Below are 21,442 nucleotides of genomic sequence, written 5' to 3' on the forward strand. Positions count from 1 at the left end.
ACTATGAAAATGGCGCCAATAACAATAACAAGCACGCACAGACCTATGCATTTGATTGCATGTGTTTACAGATTGATGCTATTATAATTGATCAAGAAATTATCGTTCCATTTGACATCCTATACCAGGGTCTCTACGATTTCCTTAAAATAATTCACCGTCATTAACATATTGATGACAGAAAATTATTATTACCGCTCTGTCCAATTCAGCTATATACAACACACTTGAATTAGAAGCAAGCTCAGTATCATAGCGATGGACTACACTTGAAAACATTGATTAATCCGAACATTTCTCAATCACTGTTTTATCTTGTCTAAAAATCGGATAAGAATGGGCGGGTAAGGTAGCAGAAAGGTAAATGGAAAGATGATATAAACTTCGTTCATTTACAAGTTGTTATTGGTAGTTAGATACATTTAAATCTAGTAGCAAAGAAGTTGTGCTTGGTACAGTGTGTGTGGTACGATTGTGCAAGACAAAAATTGTACTCTAAATCAAAAAAAACAAAATAAAAAAACAAAAGGGAAATTGCTAATACATCAACACGCGCGCGCGCGCGTGTGTGTGTGTGTGTGTGCACTCACAATACTCGAGACATTCAAAATTTTGTTTTTCTTCATTTATTTTCATTTATTTAATTTTTTTTTTTTTTTTTAATTCATTATCTTGAATCCACTGGCCAAACCTCGATTTATTAATTTCAAAGATAATTTTATGGCCCTACTCTACAAAATGATCGATATCAGTGCACAGACTGGAATTTGACTATTTTTTGGTATCGTTTGCCAGAGCTTCAAAATTCTTATTGGTATTATAACTACATATGATGGGAAAACCATATACTCATTTGCAGAATGTAAGAGTTGATTCGAAAAATCTAACCATCACTTCTGATTCTGAATACTTTCAATATTAAAACCAGAAACCATTTTTTATTTTTTATTTTTCAGAAACTAATAATTAATAAAAATGTTTGAAAAGGACAAGATAGACTTTGCATTTCAATGCGTCGACTCCAACCAACCTTTTGGTTATACTTTCCTTGAACATTTTCTTACCTTTGGTAGAAAAAAAAATTGGCCCACTTATTGCACGTGTTGGCTGAAACATGACAATACAAGGATTGCAATGTATGACTATATATATATGTGGGTCAAATCACTTTGGATTAAAACTTTTAGATTTTGGTTTTTTTTTGAAGCAAGCACGAATTTACGTCACCAATGATCACTTTGATTCTACGGTTTCTAACACTTCTTGCGCTAATACAAGCGGCGCAAGTTAGTAATGTTTTTAAAAGTTTTGATAAAATTCAATATGTACAAGCGGGCCTATATGATTATAAGGTACCTGCATTTGCGTATTGGAAATCCACTTTATCGTGGAATATTGATGGACAAAATGTTAAACCTGGAGATACTTTTACTTTGCACATGCCCTGTACCTACAGGTTTTATTCATCTCAAAGTACCATTCAATTGTCATTCGCGGGTAAAGCTTATGCGGATTGTACGTTGTTTTCTGGTGAAGATTTAGTTACCTTTTCCGAACTACAATGTACGGCAACTAGTTTAGTGAATGAAGATACAAATGTTGCTGGCCTGATTGATTTACCTTTGATTTTCAATCAAGGAGGAGGTGGTTCCAAAAACGACCTTGAGTGTTCCACTTTTTACAAAGGTGGTACTAATACAATTACGTTTTCTGATGGTGGAGAACCTTTATCTACAACGGTAAATTTCGAGCTCCGTAATTATTATGTAACACAATCACCGGAAAATTATTTGTTGATGAATTCACGTTATAGTTCAAATCTACAGAGACTTTACATTCGACTTACTGGTGCTGATTGTCCAAATGGAATTTCAAGCGGAGTGTACACTATAGATAATCTTTATACTACAATTGATTGTTCTCACGTCGCAACCTACATTGCTACATCATTCAACGGATGGAAAAATCCAACAGAAGCAGAACCATTTGACATGAGGGTAACATGTACTCGAAATTCTGTGAGTATTAGTTACAATAATATTCCTGCCGGTTATAGACCTCTTTTTGAAGTGACCTTTAATCTTGGATTGGGTCAACAAGCGAGGGCAAACGTTTATAATGATTTTCAATGTGTAGGTCAAAGCGCTAAGTCTAACTCGGAGCCCTTTGGATGGCAACCAGCGTCAGTTGGAAATGTTAATGTTAATGAAGGATATGAAATTGATTATATTACACTGACTTATGATATGCAGCTGACAAGAGTTACAACCTTGCCATTCAGAACTGGAATTGATAAAACAAAGACTATAGTGGTTGAAGTCCCTTACCATACGACGACTGTGACAGAACACTATTGTGGCAAACTGGTGAAGTATAGCACTGAAACAGAAGGTGGAGTGGTAAAAATTGAGGAAATGCAACCCGATAATGATTTATGTACACCTACTCAATATACAACTACATGGGTCACAACTACTGATGATGGCAAGGAAATAACCCAATCAGGAATTGTATCAGAACAAGGTGAAATCACTAGTACCATAACAACTTTTCCACCACCATTCACTACTGAGTACACTACTACATGGACCACGACAGATGAGGAGGGTAACGAAGTTACAGAGTCTGGTATTGTTTCGCAATCGGACGAGTCATTGACGACCATCACGACGTTCCCACGTCCATTCACTACTGAGTACACTACTACATGGACCACGACGGATGAGGAGGGTAACGAAGTTACGGAGTCTGGTATTGTTTCACAATCGGACGAGTCCTTGACTACTGTGACGACGTTCCCACGTCCATTCACTACTGAGTACACTACTACATGGACGACGACGGATGAAGAAGGTAACGAAGTTACGGAGTCTGGTATTGTTTCGCAATCGGACGAGTCATTGACGACCATCACGACGTTCCCACATCCATTCACTACTGAGTACACTACTACATGGACGACGACGGATGAAGAAGGTAACGAAGTTACGGAGTCTGGTATTGTTTCACAATCGGACGAGTCATTGACTACTGTGACGACGTTCCCACATCCATTCACTACTGAGTACACTACTACATGGACCACGACGGATGAGGAGGGTAACGAAGTTACGGAGTCTGGTATTGTTTCACAATCGGACGAGTCCTTGACTACTGTGACGACGTTCCCACGTCCATTCACTACTGAGTACACTACTACATGGACTACGACGGATGAGGAGGGTAACGAAGTTACAGAGTCTGGTATTGTTTCACAATCGGACGAGTCCTTGACTACTGTGACGACGTTCCCACGTCCATTCACTACTGAGTACACTACTACATGGACCACGACGGATGAAGAGGGTAACGAAGTTACGGAATCGGGTATTGTTTCACAGTCCGACTCGTCATTGACGACCATCACGACGTTCCCACCTATCGCACTGGACTTCACGACCGAGTACACTACTACATGGACCACGACGGATGAGGAGGGTAACGAAGTTACGGAGTCTGGTATTGTTTCACAATCGGACGAGTCCTTGACTACTGTGACGACGTTCCCACGTCCATTCACTACTGAGTACACTACTACATGGACGACGACGGATGAAGAAGGTAACGAAGTTACGGAGTCTGGTATTGTTTCACAATCGGACGAGTCCTTGACTACTGTGACGACGTTCCCACGTCCATTCACTACTGAGTACACTACTACATGGACTACGACGGATGAGGAGGGTAACGAAGTTACAGAGTCTGGTATTGTTTCACAATCGGACGAGTCCTTGACTACTGTGACGACGTTCCCACGTCCATTCACTACTGAGTACACTACTACATGGACCACGACAGATGAGGAGGGTAACGAAGTTACGGAGTCTGGTATTGTTTCACAATCGGACGAGTCCTTGACTACTGTGACGACGTTCCCACGTCCATTCACTACTGAGTACACTACTACATGGACTACGACGGATGAGGAGGGTAACGAAGTTACAGAGTCTGGTATTGTTTCACAATCGGACGAGTCCTTGACTACTGTGACGACGTTCCCACGTCCATTCACTACTGAGTACACTACTACATGGACCACGACAGATGAGGAGGGTAACGAAGTTACGGAGTCTGGTATTGTTTCACAATCGGACGAGTCCTTGACTACTGTGACGACGTTCCCACGTCCATTCACTACTGAGTACACTACTACATGGACCACGACAGATGAGGAGGGTAACGAAGTTACGGAATCGGGTATTGTTTCACAGTCCGACTCGTCATTGACGACCATCACGACGTTCCCACGTCCATTCACTACTGAGTACACTACTACATGGACCACGACGGATGAGGAGGGTAACGAAGTTACGGAATCGGGTATTGTTTCACAGTCCGACTCGTCATTGACGACCATCACGACGTTCCCACCTATCGCACTGGACTTCACGACCGAGTACACTACTACATGGACTACTACGGATGAAGAAGGTAATGAAGTGACAGATTCTGGTATTGTAACGCAATCAGGAGAGTCATTATCGACGGTGACGACGTTCCCACGTCCATTCACTACTGAGTACACTACTACATGGACCACGACAGATGAGGAGGGTAACGAAGTTACGGAATCGGGTATTGTTTCACAATCAGACACGTCATTGACGACCATCACGACGTTCCCAGGTCCACTCACTACTGAGTACACTACTACATGGACCACGACAGATGAGGAGGGTAACGAAGTTACGGAATCGGGTATTGTTTCACAGTCCGACTCGTCATTGACGACCATCACGACGTTCCCACCTATCGCACTGGACTTCACGACCGAGTACACTACTACATGGACTACTACGGATGAAGAAGGTAATGAAGTGACAGATTCTGGTATTGTAACGCAATCAGGAGAGTCATTATCGACGGTGACGACGTTCCCACGTCCATTCACTACTGAGTACACTACTACATGGACCACGACAGATGAGGAGGGTAACGAAGTTACGGAATCGGGTATTGTTTCACAGTCCGACTCGTCATTGACGACCATCACGACGTTCCCACCTATCGCACTGGACTTCACGACCGAGTACACTACTACATGGACTACTACGGATGAAGAAGGTAATGAAGTGACAGATTCTGGTATTGTAACGCAATCAGGAGAGTCATTATCGACGGTGACGACGTTCCCACGTCCATTCACTACTGAGTACACTACTACATGGACCACGACAGATGAGGAGGGTAACGAAGTTACGGAATCGGGTATTGTTTCACAGTCCGACTCGTCATTGACGACCATCACGACGTTCCCACCTATCGCACTGGACTTCACGACCGAGTACACTACTACATGGACTACTACGGATGAAGAAGGTAATGAAGTGACAGATTCTGGTATTGTAACGCAATCAGGAGAGTCATTATCGACGGTGACGACGTTCCCACGTCCATTCACTACTGAGTACACTACTACATGGACCACGACAGATGAGGAGGGTAACGAAGTTACGGAGTCTGGTATTGTTTCACAATCAGACACGTCATTGACGACCATCACGACGTTCCCAGGTCCACTCACTACTGAGTACACTACTACATGGACCACGACAGATGAGGAGGGTAACGAAGTTACGGAATCGGGTATTGTTTCACAGTCCGACTCGTCATTGACGACCATCACGACGTTCCCACCTATCGCACTGGACTTCACGACCGAGTACACTACTACATGGACTACTACGGATGAAGAAGGTAATGAAGTGACAGATTCTGGTATTGTAACGCAATCAGGAGAGTCATTATCGACGGTGACGACGTTCCCACGTCCATTCACTACTGAGTACACTACTACATGGACCACGACAGATGAGGAGGGTAACGAAGTTACGGAGTCTGGTATTGTTTCACAATCAGACACGTCATTGACGACCATCACGACGTTCCCAGGTCCACTCACTACTGAGTACACTACTACATGGACCACGACAGATGAGGAGGGTAACGAAGTTACGGAATCGGGTATTGTTTCACAGTCCGACTCGTCATTGACGACCATCACGACGTTCCCACCTATCGCACTGGACTTCACGACCGAGTACACTACTACATGGACTACTACGGATGAAGAAGGTAATGAAGTGACAGATTCTGGTATTGTAACGCAATCAGGAGAGTCATTATCGACGGTGACGACGTTCCCACGTCCATTCACTACTGAGTACACTACTACATGGACCACGACAGATGAGGAGGGTAACGAAGTTACGGAGTCTGGTATTGTTTCACAATCAGACACGTCATTGACGACCATCACGACGTTCCCAGGTCCACTCACTACTGAGTACACTACTACATGGACCACGACAGATGAGGAGGGTAACGAAGTTACGGAATCGGGTATTGTTTCACAGTCCGACTCGTCATTGACGACCATCACGACGTTCCCACCTATCGCACTGGACTTCACGACCGAGTACACTACTACATGGACTACTACGGATGAAGAAGGTAATGAAGTGACAGATTCTGGTATTGTAACGCAATCAGGAGAGTCATTATCGACGGTGACGACGTTCCCACGTCCATTCACTACTGAGTACACTACTACATGGACCACGACAGATGAGGAGGGTAACGAAGTTACGGAGTCTGGTATTGTTTCACAATCAGACACGTCATTGACGACCATCACGACGTTCCCAGGTCCACTCACTACTGAGTACACTACTACATGGACCACGACAGATGAGGAGGGTAACGAAGTTACGGAATCGGGTATTGTTTCACAGTCCGACTCGTCATTGACGACCATCACGACGTTCCCACCTATCGCACTGGACTTCACGACCGAGTACACTACTACATGGACTACTACGGATGAAGAAGGTAATGAAGTGACAGATTCTGGTATTGTAACGCAATCAGGAGAGTCATTATCGACGGTGACGACGTTCCCACGTCCATTCACTACTGAGTACACTACTACATGGACCACGACAGATGAGGAGGGTAACGAAGTTACGGAGTCTGGTATTGTTTCACAATCAGACACGTCATTGACGACCATCACGACGTTCCCAGGTCCACTCACTACTGAGTACACTACTACATGGACCACGACAGATGAGGAGGGTAACGAAGTTACGGAATCGGGTATTGTTTCACAGTCCGACTCGTCATTGACGACCATCACGACGTTCCCACCTATCGCACTGGACTTCACGACCGAGTACACTACTACATGGACTACTACGGATGAAGAAGGTAATGAAGTGACAGATTCTGGTATTGTAACGCAATCAGGAGAGTCATTATCGACGGTGACGACGTTCCCACGTCCATTCACTACTGAGTACACTACTACATGGACCACGACAGATGAGGAGGGTAACGAAGTTACGGAGTCTGGTATTGTTTCACAATCAGACACGTCATTGACGACCATCACGACGTTCCCAGGTCCACTCACTACTGAGTACACTACTACATGGACCACGACAGATGAGGAGGGTAACGAAGTTACGGAATCGGGTATTGTTTCACAGTCCGACTCGTCATTGACGACCATCACGACGTTCCCACCTATCGCACTGGACTTCACGACCGAGTACACTACTACATGGACTACTACGGATGAAGAAGGTAATGAAGTGACAGATTCTGGTATTGTAACGCAATCAGGAGAGTCATTATCGACGGTGACGACGTTCCCACGTCCATTCACTACTGAGTACACTACTACATGGACCACGACAGATGAGGAGGGTAACGAAGTTACGGAGTCTGGTATTGTTTCACAATCAGACACGTCATTGACGACCATCACGACGTTCCCAGGTCCACTCACTACTGAGTACACTACTACATGGACCACGACAGATGAGGAGGGTAACGAAGTTACGGAATCGGGTATTGTTTCACAGTCCGACTCGTCATTGACGACCATCACGACGTTCCCACCTATCGCACTGGACTTCACGACCGAGTACACTACTACATGGACTACTACGGATGAAGAAGGTAATGAAGTGACAGATTCTGGTATTGTAACGCAATCAGGAGAGTCATTATCGACGGTGACGACGTTCCCACGTCCATTCACTACTGAGTACACTACTACATGGACCACGACAGATGAGGAGGGTAACGAAGTTACGGAGTCTGGTATTGTTTCACAATCAGACACGTCATTGACGACCATCACGACGTTCCCAGGTCCACTCACTACTGAGTACACTACTACATGGACCACGACAGATGAGGAGGGTAACGAAGTTACGGAATCGGGTATTGTTTCACAGTCCGACTCGTCATTGACGACCATCACGACGTTCCCACCTATCGCACTGGACTTCACGACCGAGTACACTACTACATGGACTACTACGGATGAAGAAGGTAATGAAGTGACAGATTCTGGTATTGTAACGCAATCAGGAGAGTCATTATCGACGGTGACGACGTTCCCACGTCCATTCACTACTGAGTACACTACTACATGGACCACGACAGATGAGGAGGGTAACGAAGTTACGGAGTCTGGTATTGTTTCACAATCAGACACGTCATTGACGACCATCACGACGTTCCCAGGTCCACTCACTACTGAGTACACTACTACATGGACCACGACAGATGAGGAGGGTAACGAAGTTACGGAATCGGGTATTGTTTCACAGTCCGACTCGTCATTGACGACCATCACGACGTTCCCACCTATCGCACTGGACTTCACGACCGAGTACACTACTACATGGACTACTACGGATGAAGAAGGTAATGAAGTGACAGATTCTGGTATTGTAACGCAATCAGGAGAGTCATTATCGACGGTGACGACGTTCCCACGTCCATTCACTACTGAGTACACTACTACATGGACCACGACAGATGAGGAGGGTAACGAAGTTACGGAGTCTGGTATTGTTTCACAATCAGACACGTCATTGACGACCATCACGACGTTCCCAGGTCCACTCACTACTGAGTACACTACTACATGGACCACGACAGATGAGGAGGGTAACGAAGTTACGGAATCGGGTATTGTTTCACAGTCCGACTCGTCATTGACGACCATCACGACGTTCCCACCTATCGCACTGGACTTCACGACCGAGTACACTACTACATGGACTACTACGGATGAAGAAGGTAATGAAGTGACAGATTCTGGTATTGTAACGCAATCAGGAGAGTCATTATCGACGGTGACGACGTTCCCACGTCCATTCACTACTGAGTACACTACTACATGGACCACGACAGATGAGGAGGGTAACGAAGTTACGGAGTCTGGTATTGTTTCACAATCAGACACGTCATTGACGACCATCACGACGTTCCCAGGTCCACTCACTACTGAGTACACTACTACATGGACCACGACAGATGAGGAGGGTAACGAAGTTACGGAATCGGGTATTGTTTCACAGTCCGACTCGTCATTGACGACCATCACGACGTTCCCACCTATCGCACTGGACTTCACGACCGAGTACACTACTACATGGACTACTACGGATGAAGAAGGTAATGAAGTGACAGATTCTGGTATTGTAACGCAATCAGGAGAGTCATTATCGACGGTGACGACGTTCCCACGTCCATTCACTACTGAGTACACTACTACATGGACCACGACAGATGAGGAGGGTAACGAAGTTACGGAGTCTGGTATTGTTTCACAATCAGACACGTCATTGACGACCATCACGACGTTCCCAGGTCCACTCACTACTGAGTACACTACTACATGGACCACGACAGATGAGGAGGGTAACGAAGTTACGGAATCGGGTATTGTTTCACAGTCCGACTCGTCATTGACGACCATCACGACGTTCCCACCTATCGCACTGGACTTCACGACCGAGTACACTACTACATGGACTACTACGGATGAAGAAGGTAATGAAGTGACAGATTCTGGTATTGTAACGCAATCAGGAGAGTCATTATCGACGGTGACGACGTTCCCACGTCCATTCACTACTGAGTACACTACTACATGGACCACGACAGATGAGGAGGGTAACGAAGTTACGGAGTCTGGTATTGTTTCACAATCAGACACGTCATTGACGACCATCACGACGTTCCCAGGTCCACTCACTACTGAGTACACTACTACATGGACCACGACAGATGAGGAGGGTAACGAAGTTACGGAATCGGGTATTGTTTCACAGTCCGACTCGTCATTGACGACCATCACGACGTTCCCACCTATCGCACTGGACTTCACGACCGAGTACACTACTACATGGACTACTACGGATGAAGAAGGTAATGAAGTGACAGATTCTGGTATTGTAACGCAATCAGGAGAGTCATTATCGACGGTGACGACGTTCCCACGTCCATTCACTACTGAGTACACTACTACATGGACCACGACAGATGAGGAGGGTAACGAAGTTACGGAGTCTGGTATTGTTTCACAATCAGACACGTCATTGACGACCATCACGACGTTCCCAGGTCCACTCACTACTGAGTACACTACTACATGGACCACGACAGATGAGGAGGGTAACGAAGTTACGGAATCGGGTATTGTTTCACAGTCCGACTCGTCATTGACGACCATCACGACGTTCCCACCTATCGCACTGGACTTCACGACCGAGTACACTACTACATGGACTACTACGGATGAAGAAGGTAATGAAGTGACAGATTCTGGTATTGTAACGCAATCAGGAGAGTCATTATCGACGGTGACGACGTTCCCACGTCCATTCACTACTGAGTACACTACTACATGGACCACGACAGATGAGGAGGGTAACGAAGTTACGGAGTCTGGTATTGTTTCACAATCAGACACGTCATTGACGACCATCACGACGTTCCCAGGTCCACTCACTACTGAGTACACTACTACATGGACCACGACAGATGAGGAGGGTAACGAAGTTACGGAATCGGGTATTGTTTCACAGTCCGACTCGTCATTGACGACCATCACGACGTTCCCACCTATCGCACTGGACTTCACGACCGAGTACACTACTACATGGACTACTACGGATGAAGAAGGTAATGAAGTGACAGATTCTGGTATTGTAACGCAATCAGGAGAGTCATTATCGACGGTGACGACGTTCCCACGTCCATTCACTACTGAGTACACTACTACATGGACCACGACAGATGAGGAGGGTAACGAAGTTACGGAGTCTGGTATTGTTTCACAATCAGACACGTCATTGACGACCATCACGACGTTCCCAGGTCCACTCACTACTGAGTACACTACTACATGGACCACGACAGATGAGGAGGGTAACGAAGTTACGGAATCGGGTATTGTTTCACAATCAGACACGTCATTGACGACCATCACGACGTTCCCAGGTCCACTCACTACTGAGTACACTACTACATGGACCACGACAGATGAGGAGGGTAACGAAGTTACGGAATCGGGTATTGTTTCACAGTCCGACTCGTCATTGACGACCATCACGACGTTCCCACCTATCGCACTGGACTTCACGACCGAGTACACTACTACATGGACTACTACGGATGAAGAAGGTAATGAAGTGACAGATTCTGGTATTGTAACGCAATCAGGAGAGTCATTATCGACGGTGACGACGTTCCCACGTCCATTCACTACTGAGTACACTACTACATGGACCACGACAGATGAGGAGGGTAACGAAGTTACGGAGTCTGGTATTGTTTCACAATCAGACACGTCATTGACGACCATCACGACGTTCCCAGGTCCACTCACTACTGAGTACACTACTACATGGACCACGACAGATGAGGAGGGTAACGAAGTTACGGAATCGGGTATTGTTTCACAGTCCGACTCGTCATTGACGACCATCACGACGTTCCCACCTATCGCACTGGACTTCACGACCGAGTACACTACTACATGGACTACTACGGATGAAGAAGGTAATGAAGTGACAGATTCTGGTATTGTAACGCAATCAGGAGAGTCATTATCGACGGTGACGACGTTCCCACGTCCATTCACTACTGAGTACACTACTACATGGACCACGACAGATGAGGAGGGTAACGAAGTTACGGAATCGGGTATTGTTTCACAGTCCGACTCGTCATTGACGACCATCACGACGTTCCCACCTATCGCACTGGACTTCACGACCGAGTACACTACTACATGGACTACTACGGATGAAGAAGGTAATGAAGTGACAGATTCTGGTATTGTAACGCAATCAGGAGAGTCATTATCGACGGTGACGACGTTCCCACGTCCATTCACTACTGAGTACACTACTACATGGACCACGACAGATGAGGAGGGTAACGAAGTTACGGAGTCTGGTATTGTTTCACAATCAGACACGTCATTGACGACCATCACGACGTTCCCAGGTCCACTCACTACTGAGTACACTACTACATGGACCACGACAGATGAGGAGGGTAACGAAGTTACGGAATCGGGTATTGTTTCACAGTCCGACTCGTCATTGACGACCATCACGACGTTCCCACCTATCGCACTGGACTTCACGACCGAGTACACTACTACATGGACTACTACGGATGAAGAAGGTAATGAAGTGACAGATTCTGGTATTGTAACGCAATCAGGAGAGTCATTATCGACGGTGACGACGTTCCCACGTCCATTCACTACTGAGTACACTACTACATGGACCACGACAGATGAGGAGGGTAACGAAGTTACGGAATCGGGTATTGTTTCACAGTCCGACTCGTCATTGACGACCATCACGACGTTCCCACCTATCGCACTGGACTTCACGACCGAGTACACTACTACATGGACTACTACGGATGAAGAAGGTAATGAAGTGACAGATTCTGGTATTGTAACGCAATCAGGAGAGTCATTATCGACGGTGACGACGTTCCCACGTCCATTCACTACTGAGTACACTACTACATGGACCACGACAGATGAGGAGGGTAACGAAGTTACGGAGTCTGGTATTGTTTCACAATCAGACACGTCATTGACGACCATCACGACGTTCCCAGGTCCACTCACTACTGAGTACACTACTACATGGACCACGACAGATGAGGAGGGTAACGAAGTTACGGAATCGGGTATTGTTTCACAGTCCGACTCGTCATTGACGACCATCACGACGTTCCCACCTATCGCACTGGACTTCACGACCGAGTACACTACTACATGGACTACTACGGATGAAGAAGGTAATGAAGTGACAGATTCTGGTATTGTAACGCAATCAGGAGAGTCATTATCGACGGTGACGACGTTCCCACGTCCATTCACTACTGAGTACACTACTACATGGACCACGACAGATGAGGAGGGTAACGAAGTTACGGAGTCTGGTATTGTTTCACAATCAGACACGTCATTGACGACCATCACGACGTTCCCAGGTCCACTCACTACTGAGTACACTACTACATGGACCAAGACGGATGAGGAGGGTAACGAAGTTACTGAATCAGGTATTGTGTCGGTATCCGGCGACTCTGAGACAACCATCACCACGTTCCCACAACCAGAAGTTAGTGAGGGCGATGTGACTACAGAATACACTGCCACATGGACCAAGACGGATGAGGAGGGTAACGAAGTTACTGAATCAGGTATTGTGTCGGTATCCGGCGACTCTGAGACAACCATCACCACGTTCCCACAACCAGAAGTTAGTGAGGGCGATGTGACTACAGAATACACTGCCACATGGACCAAGACGGATGAGGAGGGTAACGAAGTTACTGAATCAGGTATTGTGTCGGTATCCGGCGACTCTGAGACAACCATCACCACGTTCCCACAACCAGAAGTTAGTGAGGGCGATGTGACTACAGAATACACTGCCACATGGACCAAGACGGATGAGGAGGGTAACGAAGTTACTGAATCAGGTATTGTGTCGGTATCCGGCGACTCTGAGACAACCATCACCACGTTCCCACAACCAGAAGTTAGTGAGGGCGATGTGACTACAGAATACACTGCCACATGGACCAAGACGGATGAGGAGGGTAACGAAGTTACTGAATCAGGTATTGTGTCGGTATCCGGCGACTCTGAGACAACCATCACCACGTTCCCACAACCAGAAGTTAGTGAGGGCGATGTGACTACAGAATACACTGCCACATGGACCAAGACGGATGAGGAGGGTAACGAAGTTACTGAATCAGGTATTGTGTCGGTATCCGGCGACTCTGAGACAACCATCACCACGTTCCCACAACCAGAAGTTAGTGAGGGCGATGTGACTACAGAATACACTGCCACATGGACCAAGACGGATGAGGAGGGTAACGAAGTTACTGAATCAGGTATTGTGTCGGTATCCGGCGACTCTGAGACAACCATCACCACGTTCCCACAACCAGAAGTTAGTGAGGGCGATGTGACTACAGAATACACTGCCACATGGACCAAGACGGATGAGGAGGGTAACGAAGTTACTGAATCAGGTATTGTGTCGGTATCCGGCGACTCTGAGACAACCATCACCACGTTCCCACAACCAGAAGTTAGTGAGGGCGATGTGACTACAGAATACACTGCCACATGGACCAAGACGGATGAGGAGGGTAACGAAGTTACTGAATCAGGTATTGTGTCGGTATCCGGCGACTCTGAGACAACCATCACCACGTTCCCACAACCAGAAGTTAGTGAGGGCGATGTGACTACAGAATACACTGCCACATGGACCAAGACGGATGAGGAGGGTAACGAAGTTACTGAATCAGGTATTGTGTCGGTATCCGGCGACTCTGAGACAACCATCACCACGTTCCCACAACCAGAAGTTAGTGAGGGCGATGTGACTACAGAATACACTGCCACATGGACCAAGACGGATGAGGAGGGTAACGAAGTTACTGAATCAGGTATTGTGTCGGTATCCGGCGACTCTGAGACAACCATCACCACGTTCCCACAACCAGAAGTTAGTGAGGGCGATGTGACTACAGAATACACTGCCACATGGACCAAGACGGATGAGGAGGGTAACGAAGTTACTGAATCAGGTATTGTGTCGGTATCCGGCGACTCTGAGACAACCATCACCACGTTCCCACAACCAGAAGAATCCACTGATGAATTCACTGTCACGTGGACCAGGACCAATGAGGATGGCTCAGAGGTTACTGAATCGGGTATTGTATCCAAGTCTGGCGACTACGAGACAACCATCACTACGTTCCCACCAAGCGAGGGCGATGTGACTACAGAATACACTGTCACGTGGACCAGGACCAATGAGGATGGCTCAGAGGTTACTGAATCGGGTATTGTATCCAAGTCTGGCGACTACGAGACAACCATCACTACGTTCCCACCAAGCGAGGGCGATGTGACTACAGAATACACTGTCACGTGGACCAGGACCAATGAGGATGGCTCAGAGGTTACTGAATCGGGTATTGTATCCAAGTCTGGCGACTACGAGACAACCATCACTACGTTCCCACCAAGCGAGGGCGATGTGACTACAGAATACACTGTCACGTGGACCAGGACCAATGAGGATGGCTCAGAGGTTACTGAATCGGGTATTGTATCCAAGTCTGGCGACTACGAGACAACCATCACTACGTTCCCACCAAGCGAGGGCGATGTGACTACAGAATACACTGTCACGTGGACCAGGACCAATGAGGATGGCTCAGAGGTTACTGAATCGGGTATTGTATCCAAGTCTGGCGACTACGAGACAACCATCACTACGTTCCCACCAAGCGAGGGCGATGTGACTACAGAATACACTGTCACGTGGACCAGGACCAATGAGGATGGCTCAGAGGTTACTGAATCGGGTATTGTATCCAAGTCTGGCGACTACGAGACAACCATCACTACATTCCCACCAAGCGAGGGCGATGTGACTACAGAATACACTGTCACGTGGACCAGGACCAATGAGGATGGCTCAGAGGTTACTGAATCGGGTATTGTATCCAAGTCTGGCGACTACGAGACAACCATCACTACGTTCCCACCAAGCGAGGGCGATGTGACTACAGAATACACTGTCACGTGGACCAGGACCAATGAGGATGGCACAGAGGTTACTGAATCGGGTATTGTATCCAAGTCTGGCGACTACGAGACAACCATCACTACATTCCCACCAAGCGAGGGCGATGTGACTACAGAATACACTGTCACGTGGACCAGGACCAATGAGGATGGCTCAGAGGTTACTGAATCGGGTATTGTATCCAAGTCTGGCGACTACGAGACAACCATCACTACGTTCCCACCAAGCGAGGGCGATGTGACTACAGAATACACTGTCACGTGGACCAGGACCAATGAGGATGGCACAGAGGTTACTGAATCGGGTATTGTATCCAAGTCTGGCGACTACGAGACAACCATCACTACGTTCCCACCAAGCGAGGGCGATGTGACTACAGAATACACTGTCACGTGGACCAGGACCAATGAGGATGGCTCAGAGGTTACTGAATCGGGTATTGTATCCAAGTCTGGCGACTACGAGACAACCATCACTACGTTCCCACCAAGCGAGGGCGATGTGACTACAGAATACACTGTCACGTGGACCAGGACCAATGAGGATGGCTCAGAGGTTACTGAATCGGGTATTGTATCCAAGTCTGGCGACTACGAGACAACCATCACTACGTTCCCACCAAGCGAGGGCGATGTGACTACAGAATACACTGTCACGTGGACCAGGACCAATGAGGATGGCTCAGAGGTTACTGAATCGGGTATTGTATCCAAGTCTGGCGACTACGAGACAACCATCACTACGTTCCCACCAAGCGAGGGCGATGTGACTACAGAATACACTGTCACGTGGACCAGGACCAATGAGGATGGCACAGAGGTTACTGAATCGGGTATTGTATCCAAGTCTGGCGACTACGAGACAACCATCACTACGTTCCCACCAAGCGAGGGCGATGTGACTACAGAATACACTGTCACGTGGACCAGGACCAATGAGGATGGCTCAGAGGTTACTGAATCGGGTATTGTATCCAAGTCTGGCGACTACGAGACAACCATCACTACGTTCCCACCAAGCGAGGGCGATGTGACTACAGAATACACTGTCACGTGGACCAGGACCAATGAGGATGGCTCAGAGGTTACTGAATCGGGTATTGTATCCAAGTCTGGCGACTACGAGACAACCATCACTACGTTCCCACCAAGCGAGGGCGATGTGACTACAGAATACACTGTCACGTGGACCAGGACCAATGAGGATGGCTCAGAGGTTACTGAATCGGGTATTGTATCCAAGTCTGGCGACTACGAGACAACCATCACTACATTCCCACCAAGCGAGGGCGATGTGACTACAGAATACACTGTCACGTGGACCAGGACCAATGAGGATGGCTCAGAGGTTACTGAATCGGGTATTGTATCCAAGTCTGGCGACTACGAGACAACCATCACTACGTTCCCACCAAGCGAGGGCGATGTGACTACAGAATACACTGTCACGTGGACCAGGACCAATGAGGATGGCTCAGAGGTTACTGAATCGGGTATTGTATCCAAGTCTGGCGACTACGAGACAACCATCACTACATTCCCACCAAGCGAGGGCGATGTGACTACAGAATACACTGTCACGTGGACCAGGACCAATGAGGATGGCTCAGAGGTTACTGAATCGGGTATTGTATCCAAGTCTGGACTCAGCATATCTACAATTTCTACGTTTAAACATGCTTCTTCTGTTATTGAAAGTAGAACAAGGCCAACTGTTAGCCCACTGTCCGTTGCTACTAGTTCTTTGGTTCCTGTTGAGGCTGCTGGGTCATCGATACAAGTTTCGTTTGTTTTATTTATTTTTACTGCTATTTTTACAGTGTTGTTTTAATTTTGTCGGTGGTATGCGAAGTCCATTTTTATAATTGGATCTGCCCACTATGAAAATATTGAACACTTTTTTTTTTGTATTTACTTGATTTTTTAATTTTTTTTAATTATTAATATATGTTTAATTATGGTTTGAAAATTTTATTTTTGTAAATGTAAGCAAATAAAGATGAAATTTCTGTCTTGAATTGTTGGTTTTTTTTTTCAAAAAAAAAAACAATTTATATATATATATATATATATATATTGGTTATTTAATAACTGTATTGAACCTTGAAGAATGTAAATAGGTTCCAATTATCTAGGAAGCTCGAAAGTCTAGCCTTTTTGTTGTGTGTTTTCGTGCATACTTGTTTTTTATTTTATGGACAAGAAGAATGCCATGGAATGTGTGTGTTTTTAAAAGTGGTTGATCTATATATTTTGCTTTTAGTTAGAAATTACAAGATGGAAGAGGAGTTAAGTTGATTGTTGTTACAGGTGCATAAATTTTCTTAGGAGCAATTTATGGTTTGCAAATTTCCAATGTTTAATATGGAGCATTATATACTTCTGCTTTGATGACTATAAAGTATTCAATATTTTTTGATGGGCCACCAGATATATAGATTTGATGGAAACATGTCAAACACTTTGAATAGCCCCATTTTAATATCATCTATATATATATGTATTGTCTTTCAAGGTGGTAAAATAGCGTTGCGCAATACAATCTAGTTAGAGCAGGATATAATCAATCACGTGACCCAAAATCAGGAGAAAGGTAATTGAAAGTAAGTATAATGAGTTATGAAAAAGTATAGTTCAAACATGGCATCACGTGATTGAGATTTAGCAACCTTTAAATAAATATAAAGATTATCAGTAGGTTAATCAATAAAGAGATTTTGATTTTGTATTTGTATCTTGAGATACATCTTGTGATGAGTGTTTTGCAGTTTTCATTGGATTTTTGGATTCTTTGTTGGTTTTTTTTTTCATTTGTTTTAGCATGAGTTTGATCTAAACATTTATATTTGTCTGACCTCCCTAGTAGTCCTTTTTTTTGTTCTTTGATGTGCAAAGGTTTTGAATTTTGCAATAATTTTACGCTACCTTGTCGCCAAAAAAAAAGGAAATTTTTTTTTCCAATTGATAAAAGGCCACGCTACCATATGTACAAATTCTTGACATAAAGCATTTAAAGAATATGGGATTATATTTTTATACCGTGTATGTCGTTGGGAGTTGCAAAAAAGAGTCTCAAGAAAATTGAATTAGACAAAGAAAAAGAAGAAGAAGAAGAAGAGAAGGAGAAGGGTGATGATGATGATGATGATGATGATGATGATTAGTACTAGAGAGCATCCGTTGACCAATTATGGACCATTAGAGTGTATGGTATTGTGTACTAGATTTTGATGTTGGATTTGATTGAAAAATATAATTGAAAACATCAAAGGTATAGAAGTTGCCAAGAGAAGCAAAGCAAAGATGTTCAATACTAGTCCACAGTAGTCTATAGTTTGTAGTCTATAGTTTATAGTTTGTTGTTTATGCCTGAAAAAAAAAAGGGTACGTAGCCAGTGGTTTGAATTTGATTTGAGCTTACCATATATTTTTTGGTCTTTGTCTTTGTCTTTGTCTTTGTCTTTGTCTTTGTCCCCTTTCTCCTTTTTCCTCTTATTTTTTTATATATATGTATATAAAGTTTTTGTCTATAAGAAAACTAACGAAGATGTTGTGGGAAATAAAGCATACAATGTTGACGAAACCAACAATGTGCTGAATAGAGCATTTTGTTTCACTCACTCATTCATTCAAATAAAAACAAAAGCATTGAAAAGGGTCATGGGGTCTCCCCTCCCCTTCCCCCAATGTATACTTTATGGAGAGACAGGGGGTTCGAGTTTAATTCTTTTATCCGAGGAACTCATCACGGTCAAAAATTATATAAAATATAAAATTAATAAAGTAAGAAAATTAGAGAGAAATAGGAGAAACTCTCAGTTCCAGTTTTGGGAATGCACGAAGATTAAGTTAACCATCAAGAACGAACGATAGAAGGTCAATTTGCTTTTCTTTCCTTGAACAAAGTTTTTTATTATTTTATTTTCTTAAAAGTTAGTTTTGATGACATCATGTAAAATTTTTTTTCACTATTCCATATCCAGTACCAATAATTCCGGAAAATAATACAAAAAAAAAAAAAAAATAAGTGATAGTAGAATGAAGAAGTGACGAGCAACAAAGTCATGGTGGTTGTTGTTTTTTCCCCCATTTTTTTTTCCACCTTTGCAACTCCCTGTCTTCTCCTTTGTATCCCTGGATAATCTTCCTACAATTTTTGTTTTGTTTTTGTTTTGTTTTTTGTTTCTTAGTTTTTTGATAATTAATTGTCATTGCATGTTTTGTTTTTGTTGTACATTTTGTATTTACTTGAAATTCCTTTGGCTCGTATCTGCTGCTTGCAAATTTTCGTTCACTCTTCTCTCTTTTTTTTTGTTCTTTATTTTCGATTTTGATTTTAATTTTGCCGTTGAGAGAGTTAATGAAGAAGAAGAAGAGGAACAACAACAACAACAACAACAACAACTACAAAATCGTCAATATTGATGCAAAGAGATCATCACCATCGCAAAAGTGCAAATCATCATTACTCACTCATTTGGCTAATCAATAGGTAACCGCTAAACATTACTAATGACTAGGATAATACATTAGCCTCTCTCTTCCCCCCCCCCCAAGTTTTTTCCTTTATTTTTTATTCTTCATTTGAAAAAAGTAGACGAAAACACTCACTTTGAGGCAAAACATTTGCCGATGCACGCAAAGAAGTTTAGACCGGATTTATCCAATACAGGAGGGATACTGTGTATTTGTAACAATCACCATTCTCATAAGCTTGTGCTTGTAAACAAGAAATGAAATTAAATGAAATGAAATTTAAATTAGATTTAAAAAAAAAAATGTCATTGGTTTAATAACAGTACACTAAAACACTTGTTGGTGGAATTTAGAGCAAACATCTTTTTGAAAGAAAATTTGGTTTATTCAAGTAAAAAGATGGCTCTGTTTTGCTGTGCTTTGCTCTGTTTTCTTTACTTTTGCCTCACGTTTCACACTACACACTACACACTACACACTACACGACTCCTGTCTTATGCCTCCTTCCTCCTTCCTCATGCCTCACGCCTATTGTCGTTGTAGAATTGGCATGCCACATTTTTCTTGTTTTCTTTTTTTTCATTAATTTAATTTCTTCGTATAACTAGCCTTTTCCTTTGAATCTAGATTAATGGATTGTCCACTATCAAAGTAAACAACATACTGTTTGCTTTCTCTACCCCAGACACTATTTCCACTACTACAACAACACATGGTCAATGTATTGCTAATAATGATGTTTGTAATAACACCCACACACAGAGAGAAAAAGAATAGGAGAATACCATAGAGAGAGAGAGAGGGAGAGAAAGTAAGAAGGAATCAACTTACGAGACATTTTCGGACATAACAATATGCAAGTACGTGGTGGTTGTGAAAGCAACAACAACAATAACAATAGAAAGAACAGTAACAACAACAGTAACAACAACAGTAACAACAACAGTAACAATAGAATGAACA

The 21,442-nt window shown here is 44.3% G+C and overlaps 1 protein-coding gene across 1 annotated transcript; it reads left to right on the top strand. All coding sequences in view use genetic code 12, as the record gives it.

Annotated features, from left to right (window-relative positions):
• Positions 1-1,229: 1,229 nt before the first annotated feature.
• Positions 1,230-17,834, top strand: PVL30_003565 (uncharacterized protein; the record flags this gene model as incomplete). Its single annotated transcript, XM_001526108.2, has 1 exon — positions 1,230-17,834. One exon carries the CDS (start codon positions 1,230-1,232, stop codon positions 17,832-17,834), a length of 16,605 nt encoding a protein of 5,534 aa, XP_001526158.2.
• Between the last annotated feature and the right edge of the window lie 3,608 nt (positions 17,835-21,442).

This window comes from Lodderomyces elongisporus, chromosome 4 (assembly GCF_030384665.1).
Source record: "Lodderomyces elongisporus chromosome 4, complete sequence".
In the NCBI taxonomy this organism is placed as follows: Eukaryota; Fungi; Ascomycota; class Pichiomycetes; order Serinales; family Debaryomycetaceae; genus Lodderomyces; species Lodderomyces elongisporus.